Here is a 27702-nt window from a genome sequence, read left to right as displayed (position 1 = left end):
AAGAACTCCATGATATCTCATTTTATCCTCACAACCATCCTAGGAGTAGGTGCTATCATACAGATAAGGAAACGGAGGCAGGTAGAGGTTAAGTGACTTATCCAGTATCATACAATAAATGTCTGTATCTAGATTTGAACTGAGATCTCTCTGACTCCAGGAACAGCATTCCATCCACTCCTCCAGGCTATGCTTGATAGTCATTTTAACCTGATTTCATCTATAAGTGGCCCCAAACCTCTCCTCCTCCCCCTCCAAGGGCTGGCCTGGATTATGGCTGGGCACTAAAACTCCTCTGCCTCAGATTTATTTCTTTGACCTAAAAAAGGATGAAATGGGCATGGCAACTGACAAGGAAGCCTTTAGGAGAAGCCAATTTTCTAAAAACTCTAAAACAAACATTTAAGGCATTTATCCCTTTCTCTCCTTTTTTTTTTTTTTTTTTTTTTGTTAATTCTCCAGGAAACTGCTCCCTGAAATCTTCTTTGCCATTACTGACCACATGCAGTGCTCTGAGGAGTTACTTACCACTTGAGTAATGGGCTAATACATGGAATCACCATCAATTACATGAACAGAGAGTAGCACTTACTGCTGAATGAAAACTAACTCCTAGAAAATTATTACTTGGAAAAAATGTCAGAGGAAATGTTTATAACAATATGGAGAATCAAAATGACTTTGAAATATCCATTTTACAAGGACAACAATTTCCCTTTCAGCATTTCCACTTTACCTCCCAAGAAACTGACTTTTTGGGAGAAGGGAGGATAAAACAAAGAATTAAGGCATAAAGTAAATTGAATTACTGTTCATTTACTTAATGAAAGAAATACTGCAGTGATTACATAGTCTAATGACAATTTATGACAGTAATAAAATCTAATGATATTAGGTCTTTGGGAGAGGGAATTATTCAGAGAGATGAGTAGCTAGGTGCTGTAATGGATAGAGTGCTGGACTTGGAGGCAGGAACACACATCTATTTGAGTTCAAATCCGGCCTCAGATATTTCCTCTCTGTGTGACCCTAGGCAAATTCCTTAATCCTGAAAATTACTTCAGGAGCTTTGTCAAAAAAAAAATCCCAAATGGGGTCATGAAGATTGGACATGACTGAAACAACTGAACAGTAACAACAACAAAAAAATCCTTCATGACAGACAGTGGCTTTTTTCGTAGTCAACAAGCTTTTGGCTTCAACGTCTTAAAAATGAATGTTTTGCTCTACACTCTTGTGCTTAACTTAGAACTGAATTTATTGAATGTCAAGACATATATTGACTTGGTTTTGAGAACCTTCATAATATTTCTCTATTTCATCTTTTGTAACATGTTGATACATAAACTGAAATTATCTTCATGGCCATCTTTTTGCTTACACTTAAACATACTATAGAACAAGATGAATGACTACATATCCCTATCCCATCAAAAAAAATGTTTCTTCTTGCATCTCCGTACTATGAAGTCACTTCATCAATCTATTTGCCAAATAAGTACAAGGTCTCCTTCCATTCACATCTACAACTTCTTTATGTCTTCTGTGAGGCAGTATGATATAATGGAAAGGAAACCGGCTCCAGAGTCAGAAGACCCAGATTTAAAACCCACCTCTTGGGGATTCAGTTTTCCTAGCTACTATATTACTGGGAAATTGATTATTTTCATCAGCTAAAAAGGGATCAGCACATAATTTGTAATTTTCTTCTAGAGCCAAGGACAAGAAGAATAATATGGGTGGGGGCAGCTGGGTAGCTTAGTGGATTGAGAGTCAGGCCTAGAGACGGGAAGTCCTAGGTTCAAATACAGCCTCGGACACTTCCCAGCTGTGTGACCCTGGGAAAGTCACTTGACCCCCACTGCCCACCCTTATCAACTCTTCCGCTTAGGAGCCAATACACAGAAGTTATGGGTTTTAAAAATAAATAAAAATAAATCGAAATAGTTTTTAAACAATGATAGCTTTTACATAATGATTGTACTTTTAAAAAGTAATCTAATGTTAAATTGAAACTATTTCAATTTAAAAGAACTAAGATAACAAAAAAATAGTTAAACTTCCTTACTAATCACTGAATTTTTCTCAGTTTACTTGCATAATATTTTTTTCTCTTTAAAGAAAAACAATCAAAGAAAAATTAGTCTATTCAAAAGCAGATTCTCTAAGTCTATTATACTTTTAATTATCAGAGAAAAAGTACATGAGAAAAATAAGTTGCTACTTAATTCTATTTATGAATAATTTTTTTAAAAAACAAGGCAATTAAATGAAATTTATTTTTTAAAGTACAAAAACATGATTTCTCGGTATTTATTCCATGATCTTGTGAGCTTAAACTTTTATATCTCATAGTCAAAAGGAAAAGATTAAAAATACAATTATTAAAGGCGAAAAAGGGAACTGTCCTAGAGGGTTGAGAAATGACATAACCCACCTAGGAACCAGTAAAATGCCAGTAAAGCATAAACCCCTTGGCTTATAATAAAAGGAGATTTATTTTATAACAAGAGTAAGGAAAACTGGTAGGTAAGTCCCTAACACTCTTAACCTAAACTTCACCCAACTTCTATGCCTCCTGCAAAAGGAGAGCTCTTCTTTTTCTTCTCTGGGCCCTGCCTATAGCTCCCTGATCTTATCTAAAAAACCTCAAAACTATCTAACTCTAACCTAATCTATTTACTCTGGATTAACAAAAAGAGAGAAAAGGGAAACCTCGGTTGGCTATACTATATAACACAAAGTGCCAGATGACAAATTTTGGATTACCTTAGTCCAAGAGGATCTCTGGCAGATGATCTCTGTACTAAGGGAAACAGTTCACTCCAAAGCAGACTCTCAACCAAGGAATGGACTTCCAAGGGAAATTCTGTCAGCACAAAAACACCTCCTTCTGGCTTGGTGGAGAGCAGGGCAGAGAGTGCAAATGACAGTTAATTGCCAATACACCTCCCACAATCCTTCTTTCTCCTTCTCAGAATCCTCTCCCAGGGTTTGTATCCAAATTCCCTTTTCCTCTTAAATCTAATCCCTGGAATTTACTCTATCCCTAACTACTTCCTACATTCCTCCCTCTGAGTATCTGACCAAATCTACAGATTTGTCATATGCTCATCACTATAGAAATTCCCCCCTTATTCTAAACTCATTGTATCTTACTTATCTAATCCCACAACAAACAGTTCTTACCTAAAACTTAACTATTTATTCTTCTCTAACACTACCCTATAATAAAGAATTAAGAAAAAAATTACAATAAGCAATTACATAAAAGAAAACAAAAAGCAGCAATAACAATATTAAATCTCAACATACAGAATGTAACTAAATATTATAAAGTCACAGATAACACAACTTAACTTACACTATTACATTAAACAAAATTATCTGTCTAACCATACAAAAAACTTATACAAAATGTATCTTAAAACTCTTAGTTGTAACAATTGCAAAACAAAACTTTTCCTTATGCTATGTCTTATTCTAATACAGAAAACAAAACTATCTACAGAAAACTGAAAACTAAGTTTTATCCTAAAAAATCCTATCTTTGTAACCTTTAACTATTCACACTTTTTATAGATATGTAGAAAAATAATTTCTGTACAAATTTACAAATATATACAGAATATTAAAATATAAAATTTTCACTCTTAACTATTCACACTCAAATATACATAAATATACAAGAATATACAAAATTTACAATATCTACTTTTTACACACCTAATTACACATTCAAAAATTTACAATATCTATATATTTACACACTTATTTAAACACTCACCCTATGTTAAACTATGATACAAATCCTATATACAAAATATATTACAAATATACATACAAAGTATTTTACAGATATGTACATGTTTGTGTACGAAAATCACCACCCTCTGATAATACTAAAAAACAAAACTTAAAACAAAAAATCCTTATAATCCTATATGTATTCTGATGTTACCTGAGTGAAATATCCAAAATACATTTCATTCAGGTAAGACATCATAAAGCTAATGTAAATATCCTTTTATTAATGTGTCCTAAATATTTATGTTGGATGCAACTATACTCACCAGATCTTCAGATACCTCTTCCCATGTTGTCTGTTGGCTCTTTTCTTCTATCTTTTTCCTCCTGTGTGATAATATGTACCGATGCATGTATTTATAGTGACCATATGTTGTGTGCAATACGTTACAAAACCTTACAATTTAAATACAAATCAGTCCATTATCCTCTTTTGTAGTAGATCCTTGTGTAAAAATATATTATCCTGTTAATGTCCAGTCTGCTATACTTCCTCTGCAATGATCTTCTTTCTTTAGTCCTCTCCTTCTCATCCATTGTCCTCTCCATCTGATCCATTGTCCTCTTTCTCAATCTTTTTGACTGCAGACATGTTGCCTGATGATAATCTCTCAGCTATCTCTCCATCTTCTTCTTCTGGATCTCTTTCTTCTTCTACTACTACTCTAGGAATCTTCTTAACATGCGAGCAATGGAACCATGACTCTTTATCTAAAACTTTTATTGAGGAAGGTGAAATTAAAATTACAGTGAATGGACCAACCCATGATTGTTGTGTTGCTGAGGTTTGATTAAAATTCTTTATGTAAATTGAGTCACCTGGCTTAATGTTATATAATAGATATGACCACCTTGAACCAAAAGTCCCATATCTTGTGCAGTTCTCTTCATCTATCTTGTAAGGCACTTATATAAGATGCTATCTGGATATTACCCCCTAACATTGATGCATAGGCAGTTTTACAACTCTTAGATGACCATACAACATTTCAAACGGTGACACATGAATATGTCCTTAGTCTTGTAAAGTATATAGAATAACACTAGGGGTAAGATGTCTGGCCATTTCAGATGCATCTTGGTACAAAGTTTCCCTGTCATAGTCTTGATTTCTCTATTTATTCTTTCTACTTGACCTGAACTTTGTGGATGGTATAGAACATGAAACTTTGTCGAGATTCCCAAGTTCTCATACACTTGCTTTAGAATGCTATCTGTAAAATGGGCCCCTTTATCCAAGTCAATTTTGACAGGTACTCCAAATCTTGGAACAATCTCCCTCAGCAAGATCTTAAAGAGTGCTGACGTATTCCTAGCAGATGGAAATGCTTCTGGCCATCTTGTCAATTTATCTACCAATTCCAGACAATACTTTTATATTCCTGTGTTAGGCACAGAAATATAATCTATTTGCAGATTTTCAAAAGGAGTGTAAGCTAATAGTCTCCCACCTAGACCTCTTTTTTTTTAAAACACCGATTGAATTTCTGACATATAGAACAACTGGAACAAATGTTGTTTGCCACAGGAATTACCACACTCTTTACAATATTAACCAAAGCCTATGTCCCAAAATGGCCTTTGGGAGTATTGGCTTTCCAGTCGATGATACCCATATGCCATTCTCTTTCCTAGCTCCAAAATTATGCTGCCATGTTTGAATTTCTGAGTCTAGATATGCTCTTTCAAAATCTTCAGATTCTATGACTGAGAAATTCATTATATAAGCTGGAGAATTCTGTGCAGCATAATGGGCAGTAACATCAGCACAATGATTACCTTGAGAAAATGGATCTCTACCAAAAGAATGGCCTCAGCAATGTATTACAGTCAATTCTTTTGTTTGCTTTTTTTTTTTTTAATAGCAGTCAGTAACTATGTGATAATCTCTGCATGAGCTATCTGCTTTCCCCTTGATGTAATAAGACCTCTGTTTCCAGATGGAACCAGCTGCATGACAGAGAATGAATAACAGGAATCTGTATAGATATTAGCCCTTATGCCTTCAGATAACAAATAGGCATATTTCAGAGCTACCAACTCTGTCCCTTGTGCACTCATATTCTTGGGCAATGAAGCATACCACAGTGTCTCAAATTCAGTGACCACTGCAGCCCCTGTAAAATGGATACCATTCTGCATGAAAGACAAATGTTATCAAGAAGTAAATAAGATAATCTGAGTAGGTCAACAATGGAAATTTGGGTGTGAGGAAAGATAAAGGGGATATTAGGTGATTATAAGGTGATTGGAGGAGGAAAGAAGGTACAGGAAGGTATATAGGAGATAAAGGAAATGGGGTATGTAGGAGAGGGCAGCTCAAACAGGTTTATTCCCAGAGGCTTGAGACAGAGAATGCAGGGAGGAAACTAGGGCCAGTAAGAAATGTTTAGGTTTGGCTGGAAAGTTTCTCTTTCCAGTTAGTTTCTAAAGTCTCTTGAGGGAGGAGTTGAGAGGGCCCCTCCCTGCTAGTCAATGATGGCTGAAGGAAGCCTCAGGGAGGTACTTCCTGCCAAGATCGATGCCCCCAGCTCCCCTCAAGGAAATGGAAGAAAAATGATTCCTTCACCTTGAGCCCTTGTCTTAATTTTCGACACAATGATTCACCAGAGGGTTTGAACAGGTAACAAGGGGATTTATTAATACCAGGATCAGTCAGAAGGGGAGAGGAGTTCATAGTTTTCTAATTGCTGCTAGGGAGAGGGATGGCGGTGGGGGATGGGTCGCGGAGGGGTTTAGACAGAGAGAGTCCGGTTCTCCCAGTCAGGAAGATTTGACTGCCTTTTAAGTAAAGTCTTTATCAAATCATTAAAACTAGGGGTAATTTATTTGAGGATACTCTACTTGTCTATAGAAACTATACCCACAATGTCTAATCACCAAGCCCTCCCTCCCACCAGGACCCAAAGGAAATTCAGGGAAGGGGAGGGATGGAGATGGGAGATCAGGGAGATGGGAGAAACGAGATAGGTCCAAATTTCCCAAGACAAAATAAGTATAGGCCAAGGCCGAAGTAATTAGGCCAAAGCCAACAGGTTAAGCCAAAGCAAAAGCCTCCAGCCACAGTGAAAGCCAGAAGGGAAAAGCCTCGTCAGTTGGAACTTCATCTCTATTTATAGCTTTAAGTTCTAACTGACTTTCTGAAGATTCTAAGATGTTTAAGTGATTTTTGTGACCATTAGAAATTACAGAAGCAAAAAGTTTCTGTTAGCCACCTTGCATTACACAAACCATCTGTATAAAGCACAAGGTCAGGATTGTCCAGTGGTGTATCTTTCAAATCCTGCCTCGGTTGTTCTATTAATTGGACTACTTCAGTACAGTCATACAATGGTTCTCCATTTGTAGGCAAATCAGGTAATAGTGTGGCTGGATTTAAAACAATATATCTCCTGATTTGCATGTTTTCATTCCCAAGAAGAACTATATGTTTGGCTATTCATTGGTCAGAAAAAGGCCGAGTGTGATATTTCAACATAAGGGCTTCAATTTGGTATTGATAAAAAACTGTCAATGGGCACCCAAGAACTAAGTCTGTAGACTTTTGCACTAACAACGCAACAGCAGCCACTCCACACAAACATGGAGCAATCAGAGCTATAATAGGATTTAGCTGTACACTGTAATACAGTGATACTGTAATAATTGAGCAATAATTTGGCCCTACAGTCTGTGTAAGAACACCTGAAGCTATCCCTTTCCACTCATGAACAAATAGCACAAAAGGTTTTTCATAATCTGGGATTCCAAGTGCTGGAGCAGATAGAATTGCTTCCTTAAATTTTGTTATTACCTGTAGATTTCTGGCTTCAATTTGAGAGGTTCAAATTCTGCATCTCTTGTTAAATCAATATTTTAGTCAAGTCACTATACCCAGGGATCCATTGTCTGTAGAAACCTCTGGTACACAGTATGGCTCTTAGCTGTTTCTTAGTCTTTGGGGCACTTAGCTTCTGGATGTCTGCTATACGTTTCTGGGAAATGCTTCTAGAACCCCAAGATAAAACAAATCTCAAATACTCAACTCTTGGTAAGCACCATTGAAGTTTTGCCTTATATGCCTTATGTTCCCTTTTACACAACTTACACAAAAGAAATTTGCTATCCCTTAAACATACTTTAGCACTGGGAGAAGCTAAAAGTATGTCACCTACAAAATGGACAAATTTGCTGTCTTTAAATCTGATTGTCTCTAGATCTTTATTAAGGATTAGCAAAGAGAGAGATGGGCTTTCGCAGAACCCTTGAGGCAAACAAGTCCAACAGAAACATCTCTGCCAAGTGAAAGCAAATATCTTTTGGGAGTCTTTGTGTATTGGTATAGAAAAGAAAGTGGAACATAAGTCTACCACCGTGAAATATCTAGTATTGCTTGGTACTGATGAGATAATTTTAGCTGGACTTGGAACAATAGGATGAGACTTCACCACATAGTCATTTATAGCCCTTAAATCTTGGGCAAATCTGTAACAAGGTCTTCCATTTTCATCTAATTTTGGTTTCTTTATTTGGATTATGGGTATATCAAACTCCAAAATACATAGGACTATAATTCTTTGTTTCAGTAATGATTCTATGATAGGGGTCATACCAACTACTGCCTCTTTGCTTAAGGGATATTGTGCTATGTAAAGTGGAGGACCTCCTTTGGTCTTAACTTTAATTGGAGCTGCAGATTTTAATAGACCAACATCTGTAGAATGAGAAGCCCATACCTGTTCTGGTATATCATTAGGTATAGGATAAACTCCCCCTCTTTCTCCTGTGTAAATGGAATCAGCTCATCCTCATTCATTGTTAGACTCTAGCCATCAGAAATAATGTCACCCCACTTAACTTAGAATTAAGTGGGGAGAGGAAGATCAGTTACCCACACATGACAATAAGTAACAAATCAAGAACAAGGGACTGCCTTTTGGGCAATCCAAAACAGTGTTGAGGCTGCCATTTGTCCACTTTAAATTAGAGGTGGATGCAGAAGTGACGAAAGATGCTATCTTTTAAATATGATGGTAACTTCCTGTGGAGGTGGTTGGCACTTTTAACTTGGTGTAGAAGGATCTCTGACGAGACCTCAGACTGCTTCCCTCTGAATTGTCACATGCGTAAGTTAGGCTGACTTCCTTTCTCCTCCCTTGGCATTTCTGGAGACTCTACCCTCAAGGAAGCCTCTCTTGCCTCTCTAATTATAAAAGGCCTTGTGGCTAGAAGCTTGTTTAATTAACCTCTGTGCTCCTTTGCTGGGACCTCCAAATTCTTATCTGGTCTGGACCTCTGGTCCAGGCCAGAGTTTCTCTCTCTATTTCCCTACCATCAACCTTCCTAATTGTAAATAAACTTCCATAAAAGTCATCCTGACTTGGGTCATTTTTTAATTTGAAATCGTGTAAATCTGATTTCTGGTGACCATACCTTAAATATCTAATTTCCCCTCTTACACTCCTTTTGCCTCAAATGTATCTAAGAATAACATTGGGAAAAGATCCAGAGCTCTTTCCAGAAGTTCTAAAGATATATCCCTCGTTGGTGTACACTGAATTTACATAAAAGAACTCTCCCAAGTAAATTAATAGAAAGAGTGTTCTACAGATAAAGGACCCAATGATACCATTTTGAGTTGCAACTTCTTTGCCTTTTGTGGTCTCCCAGTTATTCCTACCATCTCCATAGTTCCCATAGCCTTAAAATCTTCTGGGGATGTTTACAGAACAGATTTAGAAGTCCCTATGTCCACAAAGCAATCATAAATCTGTTCCCCCACTTTCAGAGTACCATGAGGATATGTGCTGCTCAGTGGGGAATGTGTTTGAATAATAGGAGCTAGCACATCAGGATCAGGAAACTGCAGCCCTAGTTCCTTTCCATTACCTTCCATTTCCTCATTTACTTCTGCATCCTTGTTTTCCTCTGATCCTTCAGTACTATCATTTTGCCAGGATTTTTGTGACTCACTCCACCTTCTATTGGTTTCTACATTTCCATTGCTCACATTTACAATTTTTCAGTATTTTCTACATTATTTACTACATAATTTACATTAATTATCTACTTCATTACTTACATTAATTATTTTTATCAACATTATTTCATCAGTTTTACATTCTTTTAATTCTTTATCATCAACAATTTCTTTCCCACAATCATATAAACTTAATTTAATCATACCATCCTTTTGACACCTTCATGCTGAGCAGGCTCCCTTTTGCAAATTCATCCTTCTGAGTAGTCTCTCCAGCAACCTGGGAATACTTAGGCCTTTCTCCTGTCCTGATAAAATCCTGCATGCTTTGTAAAGCTGGAGCTTGCTGGGAACCATTACAACATCCATGATTACAACAATTATTACCATTATGTACATTATCATTAAATCCATTATTAAACCTATTTACACCATTATAATTTTGCCTGTAGCCATTATTATATACATTGCATCAGTTTCCCCTATTCTGAGCTGCAAATTGATCCCTGTATCTACACTCACTGACCATATGCCCAAATTGATTGCACAAATAGTACCTAGGAGGATTTTGCCTGGTCTGTCTATGATTATATTCTTGCCTTGGAGGTCTATAAGATTGCAGGGCTGCATTAATCTTAACTTGCTGTATCTCACTCTCCTGGATCTTTTTGTTAGCTTCCTTTAATTGCATTTTCACTTTTCTATTACCTTGGTCTTATCACCAGCTTGTCTGCCTAGCTCATCCTGATAAATGTAAGTTGCAGTTCTCTTTAACTCATCCAGTACCATGGTGAACCATTTTGGGCAGTTGCTCCTGAAATATGTCTTCACCACAGGGCAGGCATTCTTTATAAACTGCCTTCTGATATGACTTACATTTTCATCAGAGAGCAGATCCAGACCAAGCCAACGTTCCCCATAGTCAATAATTCTGTCCAGGAAGCTTGCTAGAGATTGCCTTTTATCCTGCCTCAACTACTCAAACATTGACCATGTGCCTGGATGTTTTGAATTAGCCCTCATGGTCTCTAAGAGAGACTCCCTTGCCATTCCTAGTTGCCAGTTGTAAAAGGGAATTCTCAGTTCTCTTTGCCTAGCTGGAGTTAAAACTTTGACAATAACTTAAGTATCCCTACTTAGTACCTCACTAGATTGTGAGGTCAAGATTAGCTCTCCTTTGTGTACCTTTTGATTGAACACCACAACCTTGAACTAGGTAGAAGAGCTCACAAACCACTTAGTGAGTTCACAACTTACTTGATGCTAGGTGAAAAGCCAGCAAGATACTTGGAGAGCTCCACCTTTGTCCCTAAACTCAAACACTCAGAAAGATATGAATCCAAAGGTGACAACTCAGACAATTTGGAAACTGTGATTGGCCCCATGAAAAGGGGCAGGGACAGGAAACCACCATAAAAGCAGGCAGTCTGGTGAAGGAGGCTTGTAGAGAGTGAATTCCAAGAAGAGAGTCACTCCGAGAAGGAAGTTGGCTTCAAGAAGAAGGTTGGCTCAAAGAAGAAAGTCAGCCTCAGGAGTCACCTTCAGCTCTAGTCATTGTCTTGGGTGAGTGGATAGCTGGTTTTCCCTTCCTGTCTTCTGGAAATAGTTTAATTCTGACTGAAGGTTAACAAATACTGAACTGGAACAATATTTAGTTAGATAGGTTAATGTCTTTTCTACCCTTTTTATTTCTCTTTCACTCTTTCCACCTCTTTTATAAATAAAAGATTTATAATTTTCATATATTTACCTAAACCATTCATTTTAATATTTACATGGTAATTCTCCACCAAATTAATTTCCAAATCATTGTATTCTGGCAACCATGGAGTGAGATCAATGCTGCTCTTTCTCCTGTTTGGTTAAAATCTCATTGACTAGTAAATCAAAGTCTTGGATATGTTGGATTGTATATCCTGATGACTCTTTCCAATTCCTTAACTACTTGTATAGACTCTTCCCCGTACTTTGGGGTCCTTTTTTTTCATGATTCCAGTTCTCCCCGGGTAAAGTTCTTATGCAGCCTAAGATGATGGCAAACCTATGACATGCATGTCAACACTGACATGCACAGCATGGGGCTGCATGCGGAGGATAAAACATTTGCTGTAGTGTAGTGTAGATACTCTGTGCACTATAGATGACAATTCTATCTATATTAATTTACCTATTTTGGTTTATTAAATACAGTTATATATTACAATTATACATTTTTGTTATTTAAACTATAAATATCGTGAAATTATCTATTTTTTCTCAAAGTGACACACCACCTGAGTTATATCCAGTTTTTTGGCGAATTCTGACACACCAAGCTCAAAAGGTTGCCCATCACTGGCCTAAGATGTACTATGCCTTGGTCAGCTGTTACATAAGAAACATCACATAAAGGACAAAGCATAACTAGCTTCTGTTCTAAAGCTGCAGCCTCTAGCTCTAGCTTTGTAGGAACTTGCCGTTGTTTAGACCCTTCAAGCTTCACTAGTTCCTGCTTCTTTAGATCATCAGCTATACCATTAAGTTTTCTTAGTTGTTCACAAGTAGCTTCTATCTTATCTAGTTCCACTTGTAAGGCAACCACAACAGTCTTTAATTCAGCAATACCAAAGGTCAGATATCCAAAAACATTATTTCTTTGTACCAGACATCTTAATTGTTTAACTAGGATATATACAACATATTATAATTCCTGATGGTATATAAAATAACCCTCTTCTTATAGTTATCTCGGTATAAGGAAGCAATATTTCAAATGTCTTCCATCCATAAAACAAATCAGGTAGTATTACCAAAAAAATATATACAGAATTAGGGAGAAATAATATCCCAAAAACATTTTTAATTTTATTGTAATAAGTATTTGAGATACCAGCTGTTGTTCTACAATTGTAGAGCAGTTAGTAATAAAACTACTATTTACCCCACTGTACAATGTACTTAGAACAAGTAGCAGTTGTTAGAATGAAGCTGAGAGAAAAACTGACAAATGGTATCTTCTAGTACTCCCTTCTCTCTCTCTCTCTCTCTATATATATATATATATATGGAGAGAGAGAGAACGAGAGAGATTTTTTTTCCTTCTCAGAGCCCTCTTCCAGGGCTTGTATCCAAATTCCCTTCTTTTCCTCTTAAAGCTAATCCCTGAAATTTATTCTATCCCTAACTACTTCCTACAAAGGTAGGAAAACAATTATTGACAGGCGCCTCAACCCTGGATGTCTTTGATAATACTGCAATTTACTGGAGGAGGAATTATTTTTTCCTTTTCATGAACTTTTTTGCTTCTTTTAGAAGCTCTTCAACATCTTCACCTTCTTGGTCTTCATTTGCTGGTTCCCAGTCAGAATCCTCATCTGTTGGTTCATACTCTTCTTCATCATCATCCAAAAAGCTGTCATTCAAATCATACTCATTTGGTTGGCCATCATTATCACTGTCATCTGAAACACTTGTACCTACACAAACAGAAATTGGAATACTTAACAATTTGATTACTTCTAAACCATTACTATCTTTTATTCTATTGAAAGCTAATTTCAAAAACTTTGATGCAGGGGAGAAAGAAAAGTCAAAAGTGAAATTATCAGTCACCACAAGTACTAGAAAGTACACTAAAACTATAATTTGAGGATTATTTATTCACATGATCGGGTGGTATAACATAGTGGAAAAGATAATAAAGTCAGAAAGTCTTAGTTTGAATACTGGCTTTGACACTAGCTTTGTGACCTTAGATAATAAATCACTTAATCTCCTAATCTCAGTTTTCTCACCTGACATGTTAAGAAAAAATTCCAATATTCACCTCACAGAGTTATTGTAGGAAAGCATTTTGTAAACCTGAATAGTCTTGTATAAGCAGAAGTTAGTATTATAAAGTTTTCAACCTAACTACTCATCCACTGCCACTGGTTCTGATCCCCATAAGACAGAATGGTATAAATAAAATTAAGTCTTTGTGGAAATCATAAGTGGTAATAACACTATCTACTATAATGTGCTAAACTGGCAACTCATATGCATGTATTGTGAGGGAAAGGGGCTTGCCCAGGGGCACACAACTTTTAATTCTATTCATCAGAGGAAGTATTTGAACATTTATAGTTCTTTTTGTGCTGGCAAAGAATTGGAAACTGAAGAAATGCCCATCAATTGGGGAATGGCTGAGCAAATTGTGGTATATGATGGTGATGGAATACTATTGTGCTATAAGAAATGATGATCAGGATGATTTCAGAAAAAAAGCTGGAAGGACCTTTGTGAACTGATGCAGAATGAAATAAGCGGAACCAGAAGAACTGTACACAGTAATATTGTGGATGATCAACTGTGAAAGACTTAGCTACTCTTGGAATACAACAATCAGGACGATTCTGAAAGATGTGCACCTCTAGGCAAAGAACTGTTGGGAGTCAGGATGCAGATCAAAGCATAATATTTTTTACTCTAGTTTATTTGGGTTTTGATTTTATATAAGTATTCTCTTAAAACAGTGAACAATATGGAAATAGGTTTTGCATGATAATACATGCATAACACAAATCAAAGTGCTTACCGTCTCTGGAAAGGGGGAAAGAAGGAAGAGAAGGAGACATGAAGGTAAATGAAGAATGCTAAATGGTAAGGTATTTCTTTAAAAGAAAATAAACTCCATTCTTAGTCTCTGAGGGGCCAAATTGAATCTACTCATCTGCAAAGTCACTTGACATCTAAGCAAGCTGCATTCTGAAGGACCATAGGCTTACAGCTGGAAGAACCTCTGGTTCAATGACTTCATTTGACAAATGAGGAAACTTGGACTTGCCAACAAACATATGGTCAGTAAAGGGCAGAGATGTTGTTTAAACTCATCTCATGTTACTAAAATTCTAATGTGCTCCCCGCATTGTGCCAGTTTGCCTTTCTGAAAGAAAGGCCACCTGAAAGAGTACTCCCATATAGCTGACAAATTCTCTTTCTCCCAATTCTTTTTTTTCTTTTTTTCTTTCTTCTTTTATCCCAATTCTCCCATTCTTTTATCCAAGAATGAACCCAAGAGACAGAAGGTCATTTTCAAATGACATTATGGTAGAATGACACTGTATTCATTTTGAAGCAATGACCTGAGACTCTCTGTGAACCAAGTAATTACCAGACTTTCTGGCAACAAATAAATTAATGACTTTTAAGATTTATACACATCAAATGTCATCTAATCGGAAGCTTGCTTGTCTTGGCTTTCTAGCAATCTACATGTATTTTTAGGGGAATGTTAACTCTGTTTCTTCAATAAAGGTCAAATAGCACTCAACAAAGGTTAATGGATGACTATCTGCTAGGCAAACTGCTTTGAATACAAGGTATTAGCTCATCCTAATTATGACAAGCTTCTTAAACCTTACAAACAAGTTAGGAATCAAGACTATTTCTAAAATAAATATTGCCAATCTTTTAATTTAAGCTGCTTGGAAAATAAAAGCAAATTGTGCTGTGTACATCAAGGAAATTAAGCAACTATCATCATAAAATAAACATGATTTGTCTTTATACAAAAATTAAATACTAAAAGCATTTAACACAAGATAAAATCACAAGTTTCTCTGATTTAGAAGATATAGCATATATTACAGCTAAAAATTGGAGATCTAGATGAAAAAAGATAAATTCTATAATGGTCAATGGGATTCTATAACTTCAGTTACTATAGAGGCAATTCAGAAGATGGACAGTATCTACGAGATTTTAGCTTCTAGGGTACCAAAGTAAGTTATAAAGTGGTCTCACCTCCAAGGTGTTTGGTTTAAAGGCAACAGTACCTAGAAGAACCTCATCCTGAAATTTCAGTGTACTCTCATATAAAAAAGTCAGAAAAGAGCAAAGTAATCACATCAGAAGTTAACAGCTGCTTTAGATCTCAAAAGCCACTAATGAAAAGTCTTTCATCCATCATAATTTCATAAAATCAAATAGCATAACGTTTGGGTTTTTTTTCTTTTGTTTACATGCATATAAAAACATTTTAAACCCTTCTCCATGGGGTAAAGCCTGGATAACATGGTCCCAGTATATTGTTGTTGTTTTCTAGCTTTAGTTCTTACTTTTTCTTTTTCAATTTTAGTGTAATATTTGCATATATGGGTTATTATGAATGTGTTTGAAAGATAATACCACAAAACTGACCTTTATCCACTTATTAGAACAAATGCATTGTTATCATTCTCTCTCCATCTTCCCTACTTATGAACATTCAAATCTTCCTCTTTCCTATTTTTGGCATCACTCCTTTTGTTTACTGTACCAATTCCTTTTTTCTTGCACCCCTAAGTATTATATCCCAAGGTTGCCCAAGGCCTCCTCCGATTCTTTCCCTTTGGCAATTTCATCTATTGTCAAGGCTTCAAATACAATTATTATGTGGATGACAGCAAAAGCTCTCTGCCTCATAGCCATCACTACCACTTTCTCTTCCTCTCTCCCTCTTCATTAATTGAAGCTTTTGGCAACTATTACAGTGTAGACTCCTTATATTTTCACTCTATGGCTTCTTCTTCTAATCTCTATCTTACATGCTGATGCCAGATTAATCTTCCTAATTAGAGTATAGACCTTATCAAAACCTCTAAAAAATCAATGAATCTTCACTATATACTGAGTAAAATCAGAAGATGACTGTATCATGAGAATTAGAGCTAGAAAAGCCTTTTGACATCATCTAGTACAACTTCATCACTTTGCACTTTAGGAAACTGATGCTCAAGAGAATGAACAGATGTATACCAAATGTCTCCTATCCTATATTTTTGACATTGAATTCTTAACCCAAGTGAAAAACTTTTCATTTATCCTTACCAAATTTCAATTTACCAAATGTGACCCAAAACCCTAACTGCCAAGATTTCTTGGGACTCCAACTCTATTCACAAAGTCATTAGCTAGTATACTCCCTGCAATTCTAATATGCACTACAAATAGAATTTTATCTAAAAGATTGACAAGAAAACAATAAACTGCATAGACCCCTAAGATACACCACTAGTGACCTCCCTCTGAGGTGCTCTGAAACCTCAGGACCACTTTGGGAAGCTAGTAATCCTGTGAGTTCTGAATCTATTATCTGGCCTTGTTAATAAGAAAAGCAAGAGATGTTATCAAATAGTTTACCATAATCTAAATCTTGATTCAGCTCATCAAAAAAAACAAAACACTTTAAACCCTTAATTTAAATCTTGATTTAACTTGTCAGAGGAAAAAAAAAAGGAAATCTGATTAATTTGGATTGGCTTATTCTTTTTTTTTTAAACCCTTACCTTCTGTCTTGGAGCCAATACTTTGTATTGGCTCCAAGGCAGAAGAGTGGTAAGGGTAGGCAATGGGGGTCAAGTGACTTGCCCAGGGTCACACAGCTGGGAAGTGTCTGAGGCCAGATTTGAACCTAGGACCTCCTGTCTCTAGGCCTGGCTCTCAGTCCACTGAGCTACCCAGTTGCCCCCTGGATTGGCTTATTCTTAATGAAGCCATGGTGGCTCTTTACCAATATCTCCTTTTCTAGATGTTCACTAACCATTATTTTAATACTACCTAAAATTTTACTACTTTCTTCCCTTTTATTGAAATCAGAATCTCTATTCTTCTCCATACTGTAGCACATCTTTTGTTCTTCACAATCCTTCAAATATCACTGACTCTGCAATCATATCTACTAGTTCTTTTCATAATTTGTGACATAGTTCAAATGAACCTGGTGATGTGAACATATCAAAGGTAGCAAGGTAATCAAATAAAAATATATTACATGCCTACTATGTGGAGGAACAGTACTAGGCACTGGGTATACAAAGGTAAATGTCAAATTCTCTACCTCAAATGACTTACAATCAAGCGAGGAGAGACATATGGCAGAGCAAAATAAGCATTTTTTCCCAGCTTTCCCAACATGCCCCTCTAAAATCATTTTGAAAAGCACACCAAAATTAAAGTCTAGGTAGGAAAACAAAAAATAATAATAAAATCACAGTGAGTCACTTTTTTTCAGTCCTAATGAAAATATCTAAGGAAGATAGTCACCTTAGGAAGCCAGAAGTCTATGGACCCTGTACTAGGAACTGGCCAGGTCAGAGCAATACCAGCTATGGGCCTTAAAGGTGTTGGAAACAGTGGCAGTAACAGTGGTGGCAGTGCCCAAGCACAGGAAGAGGCCTGAATACTTGGTTAGAAGGAGACCTCAGGGAATCCCCATGCTAATAGTGAGTGTAGGACCAGGTTCCATTTGGCAATTCCATTGTCCATTATTCAATTCTGAGGTGCAGGTCAGAGTAAGGAGGATCATTTATAGTTGCAAGGAAGCAGGGGCCTACTAGGCTATGGGTGGCAGTTTCCAGAGTAGAAAGGAGTTGGAGAGCAAGGGGAAAAGGGGCCCTAACAGGGCAAGAATAAAAGCACAGACCAGAAAAGTAACGACCAGATTTCTCCCAAGATTATACTACCTAGGGAGCACTGAAAACTTACAGGCCCTCAGACCACAGGACATAAAAATCAAACTAGGCTGACATCTCCATTACCACAGAGGGGGCAGAGCCCAAGTCTAAAATAAAGTCCAAAATAAGAAAGAGGATGAAAAAAAAAGAACCAAAAAAAAAATCTGATCATAAAAAGTTTCTATGGTGACAGAGAAGCTCAGGACACAAACTCAGAAGAAGGAAATGACTTGGAAAATATGTACAAGTAAAGCCTTAAAGAAAATGCAGATTGGACATAATCCCAACAAGAACTTCTAGAAAAACTTTAAAAAAATGCAATTTAAAACATTAAATCAGAGAAGGAAAGGAAAATGGGGAGAAGGGATGATAGCAATGTAATAATATTATGAAAAGTGAATCAGCAGCTTGGTAAAAGAAGTCCCTCCCCCAAATACTGAATAAAATAGCAATTTAAAAACCAGATTTGGTCAAATGAGGGGGGAAAATGTATAAAAGTTCACTAAGGAAAGCAATTTCTTTAAAATTAGAATGGGTTGGACAACATGGAGGCCTGAGGTTGGTGTCCCCCCAAGTCACATGTCAGGTGCACAAGAGAGCTTTAGCCCCAGTAGCTAAGGATGCCATGGTGGTGGCAGCACCTCCAACTCATAAGGAGCCAGAAGCTTGCAGATGGGATACATTCTTCAGCATGACAAAGAAGCAAAAACTGCCCAGCCACCAGAGCTGCCTTGGCTCAAGACATTGATGTTTCCAGATCTGCAAAAACAGTGTTTGGTTTCATCATGCAAAGCAGCTGAGAGATACTTCCTAGACACTAAAGAATGAGAAAGATGGTTTCATCAAGTCAGAATTACAACTAACAGGCAAAAAGGAAAAAAACTTCTTCGTAAAAAACTGCAGCTGAAACCTCAAATGAGAATTAGTCTTGGAGTATGCTGAGCGCAAAGCACAAAGCACTGCCACTAAGTAATGAAGAAAATACTTCCAAGATTTGTGAACAACAAACAGAAAGGAATGAGAAAGGCCTTTCTCATCATGGCCACTCTAGAGATGTGATGAACAGCTGTTTAACAAAGACTGAAAATGACTCAGCCCTGACCAAATATAAAGAAAACCTATAAGAAGAAGATGTAATCATGGTACTGCTCTGCTCAGGAAGTCCTGGCCAGAGGCAGCAGATCTCCAAAAGACACCCTCACACACAGACAGTAGCATCTTTTTAGATAAAGACAGCAATAAGCCAATGCTCATGAATTGATTCTTTGGAAATGCTGAATTCATGCAAGACCTTCTGCCAATTTCTCAACTTTGTCCCTCCATGAGTAGACCAATAGTTCAGAAAAAATGCACTTCAGAACTGTTGTAGGAAAGTTAAGAAAGTAAGTGAAGGTGAAAGGCAGAAAGCAGAGTAAAGATTCCAGAACAATGGGTGAGTCATTGGCTAAGTTTTCAGTTATTCCTTGGACTTTCACCTGGATGGTGCTATCTGGTTTTTCTCTCAGTATCCTGTCTCTGTAAATCACCAACCATCAAGAGTTCATTGGCTGGAAAGAGGTTGAGTTGTAGGTGAGACACACACTGATGGACAGTGGTGTCAAGAGCCTTACTCCCTCTCCAATTTGGATTTACTTGCTGTTACCAACTGGATTCCTGGAGGACCTCTGGAGGACAACAAGAGTGAGATCCCTAATCTGTTTAATTAGACCTGTTTCACCTTCCAGACTTCCTTTACTCTAAATATCATTATAGGGAAACTCTGGATAGGATTTGACTTTAGTGGGATCAGTTTAGAAAATCGTTGGAGCTTGGTGGGAGGGAATCCAGACCTGTTTCTAAATTAGTTAATCCCAAACCCTTCCCTACCTATCCCTGTAAATTAAATAAACCTTGTTGTTGTCATCTAACAGCTTCTACCTGAAAATCCTTTCCCAGATAAAGTTATTGGCCTAAGAGTATCTAAGAACCTGGAGGATTCAGTTATCAGTCACAAAGCCATACACCACCTATTACTACCCTATCTATACTTATTTACCAATGCACCTTTATTTATTTTCTTAGAGCCAAAGATGATGATGATGATGCAGAAATGTAGATATTTAATAAAACATAAAATTCTATCTATATTTCTATACATTAGGTACAGTTACCAATGTTATGCTATTACAAATAATTCTAATTGCCACATGTCAGTATCAATATAAAATCTATCTCCATGGGAACTTTTCAGCTTAAAAAGTAAGCTAGGTTAATTTTGCTACACCTGACAAATATCTAAAGCCACCATAGGAAACTCACTAAAGTGAACTTACAGATCACAGAGCTCCTATTTTTTTCTTTCTGCAGGGATGGCTGGACAGAAGAATTTACATTACTTTATTCTTATCTGTGGCAGTTCCTACAGCTTGAGACTCTACTGTCTATGAAAAGAAGTATGTTATTTTTCATAATAAATTATGCTTTGAGTAAGCCTAAGTGGGGCTAAGAAAAAGTGGCACATTTTAAAATATTATAATGGCATTTAAAATTTGTTTTTACACTGTATAAACAAGCTTCTGTTCTGTGACTAGTACAGGTTATTTGATAATTCCTACAGTTATCTGAAAAATGAATTTTGTACTATTGTTGTTTCCATATATATTTGGAACTATATACTTCAGAAGTTTGCAAAGGAAGTCTTTAGTACTAGAAAAGAGAAGATTTTTTAAAAATTAGATTTTAAGAAGCTTTAATTTTGTCCCTAGATGGATAGTATTATTCCGTCAAGTAACATCTGACACATTAATGAAGAGAGCAATTGCTAAAGACTAAAGACTAAGTGTTATTTTCTTACTCCTGGAGGTTTGACTAGTATTAAGGCACCTATACCCATTAAAGAACCTCAGACAAGGAGACTGGAATAAAAAAACCTCATTCACTTTTTAATGTTTAGGAACCTTTTTTCTCTTTCTATCCATATATTTTTGTGTAAGTCATTACAAGTAAAAAAAGTAAATAATGTTTAATACTTTAATTAATTCCCAAACTTTATATAGAGAGTAATTTGATAGAAAATTAAGATAAAAAGGAATTTTTCAACCTCATCTCATAGGCAATTCAAAATATTTGTCCTAATTGACTCTTGCTTCCCCTTTAGTAAGCAGTTTCTTTTCAATTTGATCGTTTTCCCTTTAGTAGATGTAACCTTCACTTACTTCAAATAATTCTGTGACAATGAAGGACAATACATTCAAAAACTTGGATGTGTTCCTTACAATCCATTCATGTTATGACAGCTTGAAATAATTTACAGTTTGAGATTATTGCATAACTTGACTATTAATCATAACACTTCTCACTGGTGGTATTTTATGTTTGCTCTATTAGTTTCTGTATTTTAAAAACATCAGAACATAACCTACCAATACTGCTCATTGTTATTTCTGTGTTCCAATCTAAAAAGTTATATATTTTTTTTAAAATTAGAACTGGTAAAGTGAAAGTCAGTGACTCCGAGAGACATCAAGAAACAACAGAACAAAGTCAAAAGAATGGAAAAATAGAAGAAAATGTGATATATCTCATAGGGAAAACAACCGACCTGAAAAACTGATCAAGGAGAGATAATTTAAGAATTATCAGCCTATCTGAAAGCCATTTTGAAAAAAGCCTAGAAACTCTGGGAGGGGAGAGGAATAAGGGGAGGGAGAAAACATGAATCATGTAATGATGGGAAAATTTTAAAAATAAAAAATTTAATAGAAAAAAAAAGAACAGAAAAAGCCTAGAGAGAGGATCTTCCAGCTGCCAAGATAGTGGAGTAAGAAACACTCAGAGCCCAGCAACCACCCTCCAAATAACCCCAGAAGAGCAAAAACATCTCAAAACAAATCCCAGAGCTGCAAAATAAATAGAAGAAATGGTGAAGCAGTGCTCCAGCCTAGGACAATATGGAAAGACAGTGAAGAGGACTCATCTCACAAAGCTTCAGGGTAACTCAAATGTGATACAGCAACAAACAGCAGAAGAAAGAATCCATGCAGCTGGGTCTAGCCTCAGCAGGGGAAGAGCAGAAACCAGAGCAATTTAGAATAGGCAGCAGTGGGAGGAAAGCAGCCCTGCATAGTTCAGCTAGAAAAGAGGCGAGTTGCAACCCAATGCAGGCAGCAGCGGAGAGGACTCAGTTCAACAAAGTCTATAGTCTCAATGGGATGGGGCAAAATCCAACTCAAACTAGCTGAATTGAACACCTTCAAAACTTACACTCAATAGGCCAACCAGCTGCCTCTGCAAAATGTTTAATTTGAGATCAAGACACTTGAGCTGATCCCAAGCACAGTATAAGTATGGGATAATACTCCCTCCAACCTAGGAACAGAGCTAAGCTTCAGTATATAGACAAAATCGTAGCCAAATTCCAGTTTCCAGATCAAAGGGCTAGAAAGAAGGAATCCAAATACTGTGAAGCCATAGTCAGGATTGCTCAAGATTTAGCAGCTTCCTCTATAAAAAAGTGGAGGAATTAAAATATTACAGAAAGCAAAGGACTTTGGATTATAACCAAGAATTTTTGAAATGAGGGATTTGAACTAAGTTCTCAAAGGCTCCTAAGTCTTATAATTTGTCTAAGTTCAATGCCTTCATTTATGAAAGGGAATTCTTTATTCTCTTTGCCTATGTTGAGTTAATCAACCAAAAACTTAAAAACACCCCTACTTAACACTAAGTAAGGAAGTTCATAGTCACTTACTTGGAGAGCTCCACCCTTTTAACTCAGTCAGAAACTTGTGAATCCTTTGATAAGAGTTGACACCTTCAGAGGGTGAGAGGTGTGAATCCCACAGACAATGCCCCCTGGGCAGTGCTAGATAATTTGGAAACTGTGATTGGCTCCTGTGAAGAGGGGCAGGGACAAGAAGTCACATAAAAGTAAACCCTGAACTCCCTCAGAGCAGATTGTCTTTGAGAAGATAATCTGAAGAGATTGTCTTCTGGAGATAGTCTTCTGACTAGGGAAAGTCTTTGTGGCAGCTTCACTAGAGACTGTGGCTTGCATCGTGGGCTTGGAGCTTGGCTTCAACTTAGACTGTTGATTCCTTTACTACTTTGTTGGGTGAATGAAAGGGGCTGACTCCTTTTCTAGTTTCCTAAGAGACTAGCTTCCTTCTTAGAGGAGGCCATGTGGTTACTCACCATCAGCCTTCCTGGTTGAGTGCTAATTAATCTCTGCCTGAATTAAGCAGACCCAGAGTAAACATTTAGGTTGATAGGACAGATAACCTCTCTAACCTCTTTACATTTCTCTACTTTATTGTTTCCTCTCCATTTTGTAAATATTTGTAAATAAATTTCTGACTCGACATATAATATTGGTGACCACATAATTTCATAAAATTATTGTCCAAACATTAAATTTAACCCTTACACATTTACTCTATTTAAAAAAATATGGCAGAATGAAATGTAAATTCGTTGAGAATGTGGTTGCTTTTATAAGCAGCAAAGCAGAATTAAATTTATTAGATATATTTTAAGTAATAGATTACTGAGCAAAAAAAGATATTATAGATGCAATAGCATATCCACCCTAATTCCCTGCCCCAAAACAAAATCCCTGAAAATAAGATTTGCTTTTAGGAATAAAAGCATTACAGATTTGTTTACTATTTTTCAAGTAGTAGTGCTGCATATCAAACAATCCCGACATGAAACCATTTCTCTCTTTTCTATGTATAATCAAAGATCTAAATGGAGAAATTTTCAAATTTTAGTCTACCTTTCCTTTACAGTTTTAATCTGTCCACATTTATCAGATGTTATGTTTTCAGAATTGCTAAATAAGTGTTTATGTTAGATTTTTAAAATCAGATCATCATTTACAATCATATGCACAGTTTCTGGAATTGCTAATTTTCCATAAAGGTTATCTGTATTGAGATTTAAGACAGTAACTATTTCAACTGTGTAAATAGAATTAGCTCTAGCCCATTCATAGTCAAAATCCTACTCAACCTAGGCATAGAAATGATGTCACCTGACCTTCCTTAGTGGGGAGGGGAGACAAGTTACCCACACGTGACAATAAGTAACAAATCAAGAACAAGGGACTGCCCTTTGGGCAGTCCAAAATCAGTGTAGAGACTGCCATTTGTCCACTTGAATTAGAGGTGGACCCACGGGAAGTGAGGAAAGACACTATCTCTTTAAGTAAGTTGGTTACTTCCTGTGGAGGCAATTCCCGCTCTGAACTTGGTGCTGAAGGATCTCCTGAGACCACAGAACGCTTACACTCTGTATTGTCACATGGGTAAGTTAGGCTGACTTCCTTGGCCTACCTAAGCCGCTTCTAAACTCTGCCTTAAGTAGGCATTAGCCTATCTGGTTGTTAGGCCTTGAGGCTTGCAGCTTCATTTATTTAGCCTTTTAACCTTCTCTCTAGTCCAGGCATTCGCAAGGCCTGGACTAGCCTCTCCCTTTCTCCTTATTCCTATACTTTTACCTTCCTAGTTGTAAATAAACTTGCCTCAACCCGATTCTAACTTGGGTCTGATTTAATTACGGAATCAACCTAAATTGTTGATTCCTGGCGGCCACGTTTTAAATATATATCTATAAATACCTAAATTTTCCCTCTTACACAACTAAGATCAACAGCTGATAGCTAATGCTTCAATATTTTCTTCATTTTTTCATCAAGTAGCTTTACCAAAAAAATCTTTATTTTTTTTAACTGTTCATGTTATAGAGGCAATTCTTTTTTCTCCTTTAAAAGAAAAAAAAAGATTATATTTGATAAGAAATGCATTATACTAGATCATGAATGTATTCAGTTTCACTGAAAAGGAATCTATAACATAGTATAGAATCGCTTTGAAAAATACGCAATTTTACTTAGAGAAATGCAATTTCCTTTCATGTTCCAATGTTCCAAATTTAATTTTCAAATGTCAGTAATATAAACTCCCATTTTAGCACTTCTTATCATTGATGTACATGGAGATAATGTGGAAAATGTCTCTCTCCGGCTCTGCCTGCTGAAATCCTCCCCCTCTTTTAAAGCTCAGTCAAAAGTCAACTCTTTCATGAAATCCCTTTGTATTTTTCTTACCTACTCTCAATCAGATTCCCCTCTAAAATCAGAGAAGCATTTTATTCTGGATCTCCCTGATGAATTTACCACAAATTATTCTATATTATAGCTACCCCATGCTGCTTACTGACCCACCCTCCCTCATTCTTACTCCACTCCCAAACAAAACAAAAAACCTTCCATTTAAAAGTAATATTTTTCCAGTGACAGTGGATGTTATAGATCATGTAATTGTAGACAATCTAAAAAGAATTAAATCTATGAGTGATCTAAAGGGAAACAGAGATGTACAGTGGGCATACACAGGCTGTAGCTTATTACTAACAATAATGTATGCAAGGAACGCAACAAGAGGTATTATTCAGGAAATATCAGAAATGGAGGTGGACTAGCCATGAGAACAAGGTAAGAATAAAGAGATGACCTGAAGTTTGCATTAATAATCCAAGAAATATTAAAGAGAAATCCTTCCAGACCATTAGATAGATTCCCAGTGGAGGATATGTGAAATGATACAAAAAAAAGAATCCTTTTAAGAAGTGTGGATGGATTGTCACTTGTGTCCTTGGAAGGAGTAACCACATAAATGAGGTTTTAGCCTCAATGAAATATAGTTCTTGGTCCTCTCTTCACTAAAGTCAGGAAGTATTGCATCTATCTAGGCCCTAACAAACTGTGATGCCCAGAGAGAATACTTGATGTTTCTTGAAGTGAATTATTTTTATGTACAGTATATAAGAGATTTTATACAGATTTTCATCCTGTGTTTTTTTTCTCCTTTTAATCCTTGCCACATTGAACTTTTAAAACTTTTAAAACTTAATTTTAAACCACATTACTTACCTTTTTTATTAGCTTTGTGTCTGGATCTCTTGATTTTCATCTCTATAGAAACATATGTAGGTGTTTTAATAGTAGCAGAGAGATATTTAAGTAGAGTTACAAAGATCATAAATACCAAGTCAATATGGCATTTTAACAAGGGATCAATATAAAAGGTGAATACAGTTTGGGAATTTCTTTAAACTCTTTTTTGCTAAGGTAAAACTGAGAACTTATAAACTCATATACTCTTTTGTCAAAAGACATAACATGACCAATGGATAAAGTGTTAAGACACAGCATCAGGAAAACTTAAACCAAAATCTTAAAGGAAAGTCCCTTAATGACTAGCAGCATCTGATAACTTTCTAAGACATAGCTAAAATGTCACAGAAGAATTAGTGACAGGAGAGACAAAACTTAGGAAATTACAGACCTTTGACTTCTCTAATACATATTTTCTTTCCTCTACTAACCAAGGCCTTTTCTTTTTAAAGTAATTTGTTTTACACTTTAAGCCAAATAAAATGAACAGATATTTAACAATTATTTATTTTTAAATACATTTTTGATAACTTTTGTTTTGACATTACCTAAATTTCCCCTTATAGCCCTGCCTCTCTCCTCACAAAGAGAACTATCCTTTATAACAGTGGTTCCCAAACTTTTTTGGCCTACCACCCCCTTGCGGTCTTTTAGCATGGAGGCTGCCAGATCCTATGTGATCCTGATTGGTGCTCCTTGATATTTGAATTGTCTCTTTCTGGCTTCTTGTAAGATTTTTTCTTTTACTTGAAAGCTCTGGAATTTGGCTATTATATTCCTTGGTGTTGACTTTTCTGTGTCCAGTGTAGAGGGTGATCTATGGATCCTTTCAATGTCTATATTGCCTTCTTGTTGTAGAACTTCAGGGCAATTTTGCTGAATAATTTCTTTAAGTATGGAATCCAAGTTTCTCTTAATTTCTGCTCTTTCTGGAAGACCAATGATTCTCAAATTGTCTCTTCTATACCAGTTTTCTTGGTCTGTCACTTTCTCATTGAGATATTTCATGTTTCCTTCTATTTTATCAGTCTTTTGACTTTGTTTTATTTGTTCTTGTTGTCTTGAGAGATCATTGGCTTCTAATTGTTCAATTCTAGCCTTTAGGTACTGGTTTTCCTTTTCAATCTGGTCATTTCTGGTGTTCAATTTGCTTATCAGTTCATTTGATTTCTGAGCCTCACTTTCCAATTGCAAAATTCTGCCTTTTAAACTGTTATTTTCTTGCCAGATCTCTTCCATCTTCCTCAACATCTCATTTTTGAACTCTTCCATAGCTTGTGACCAGTTTTCATTGTTTTGGGGATGTTTGGATACTTGTTTGTCCTCCTCTGTTGTCTGGATTTTCTCTGTGTAAAAGTTGTCGAGTGTTCCAGAGTTTTTCTTGATAATCTTTTTCTTCTGGGGTTCTCGGCTTGCCATTGTTAGCCCCACCCCTTCTCAGCTTTGTCTTCACACTCAGGGTCTGTCTGTGCCATCTGGGCTCCTGAGGAGGGCTCAGATCTCCTTGTTCTCGGGGTTGAGCCTCCTGGTCGTCCCTAGTCTGCCCC

General features: G+C 36.5%; 1 protein-coding gene across 1 annotated transcript in view; it reads right to left on the bottom strand.

The window, feature by feature from the left end:
* Positions 1-4047: 4047 nt before the first annotated feature.
* APLF (aprataxin and PNKP like factor) overlaps positions 4048-27702 on the bottom strand; it is a 78600-nt gene continuing 54945 nt past the window's right edge. The window contains exons 10-12 of the mRNA XM_044659486.1: positions 26132-26173; positions 13078-13221; positions 4048-4524 (exon numbers count right to left, since the gene is read on the bottom strand). Coding sequence (XP_044515421.1) covers positions 4337-4524; positions 13078-13221; positions 26132-26173 — 374 coding nt within the window. The 3' untranslated portion in view covers positions 4048-4336. The remainder of the gene's footprint in view (positions 4525-13077; positions 13222-26131; positions 26174-27702) is intronic.

Source organism: Gracilinanus agilis, chromosome 2 (assembly GCF_016433145.1).
Source record: "Gracilinanus agilis isolate LMUSP501 chromosome 2, AgileGrace, whole genome shotgun sequence".
In the NCBI taxonomy this organism is placed as follows: domain Eukaryota; kingdom Metazoa; phylum Chordata; class Mammalia; order Didelphimorphia; family Didelphidae; genus Gracilinanus; species Gracilinanus agilis.
Note: the sequence above shows the minus strand (reverse complement) of the source record. Positions and strands in the feature narration are given on the sequence as shown.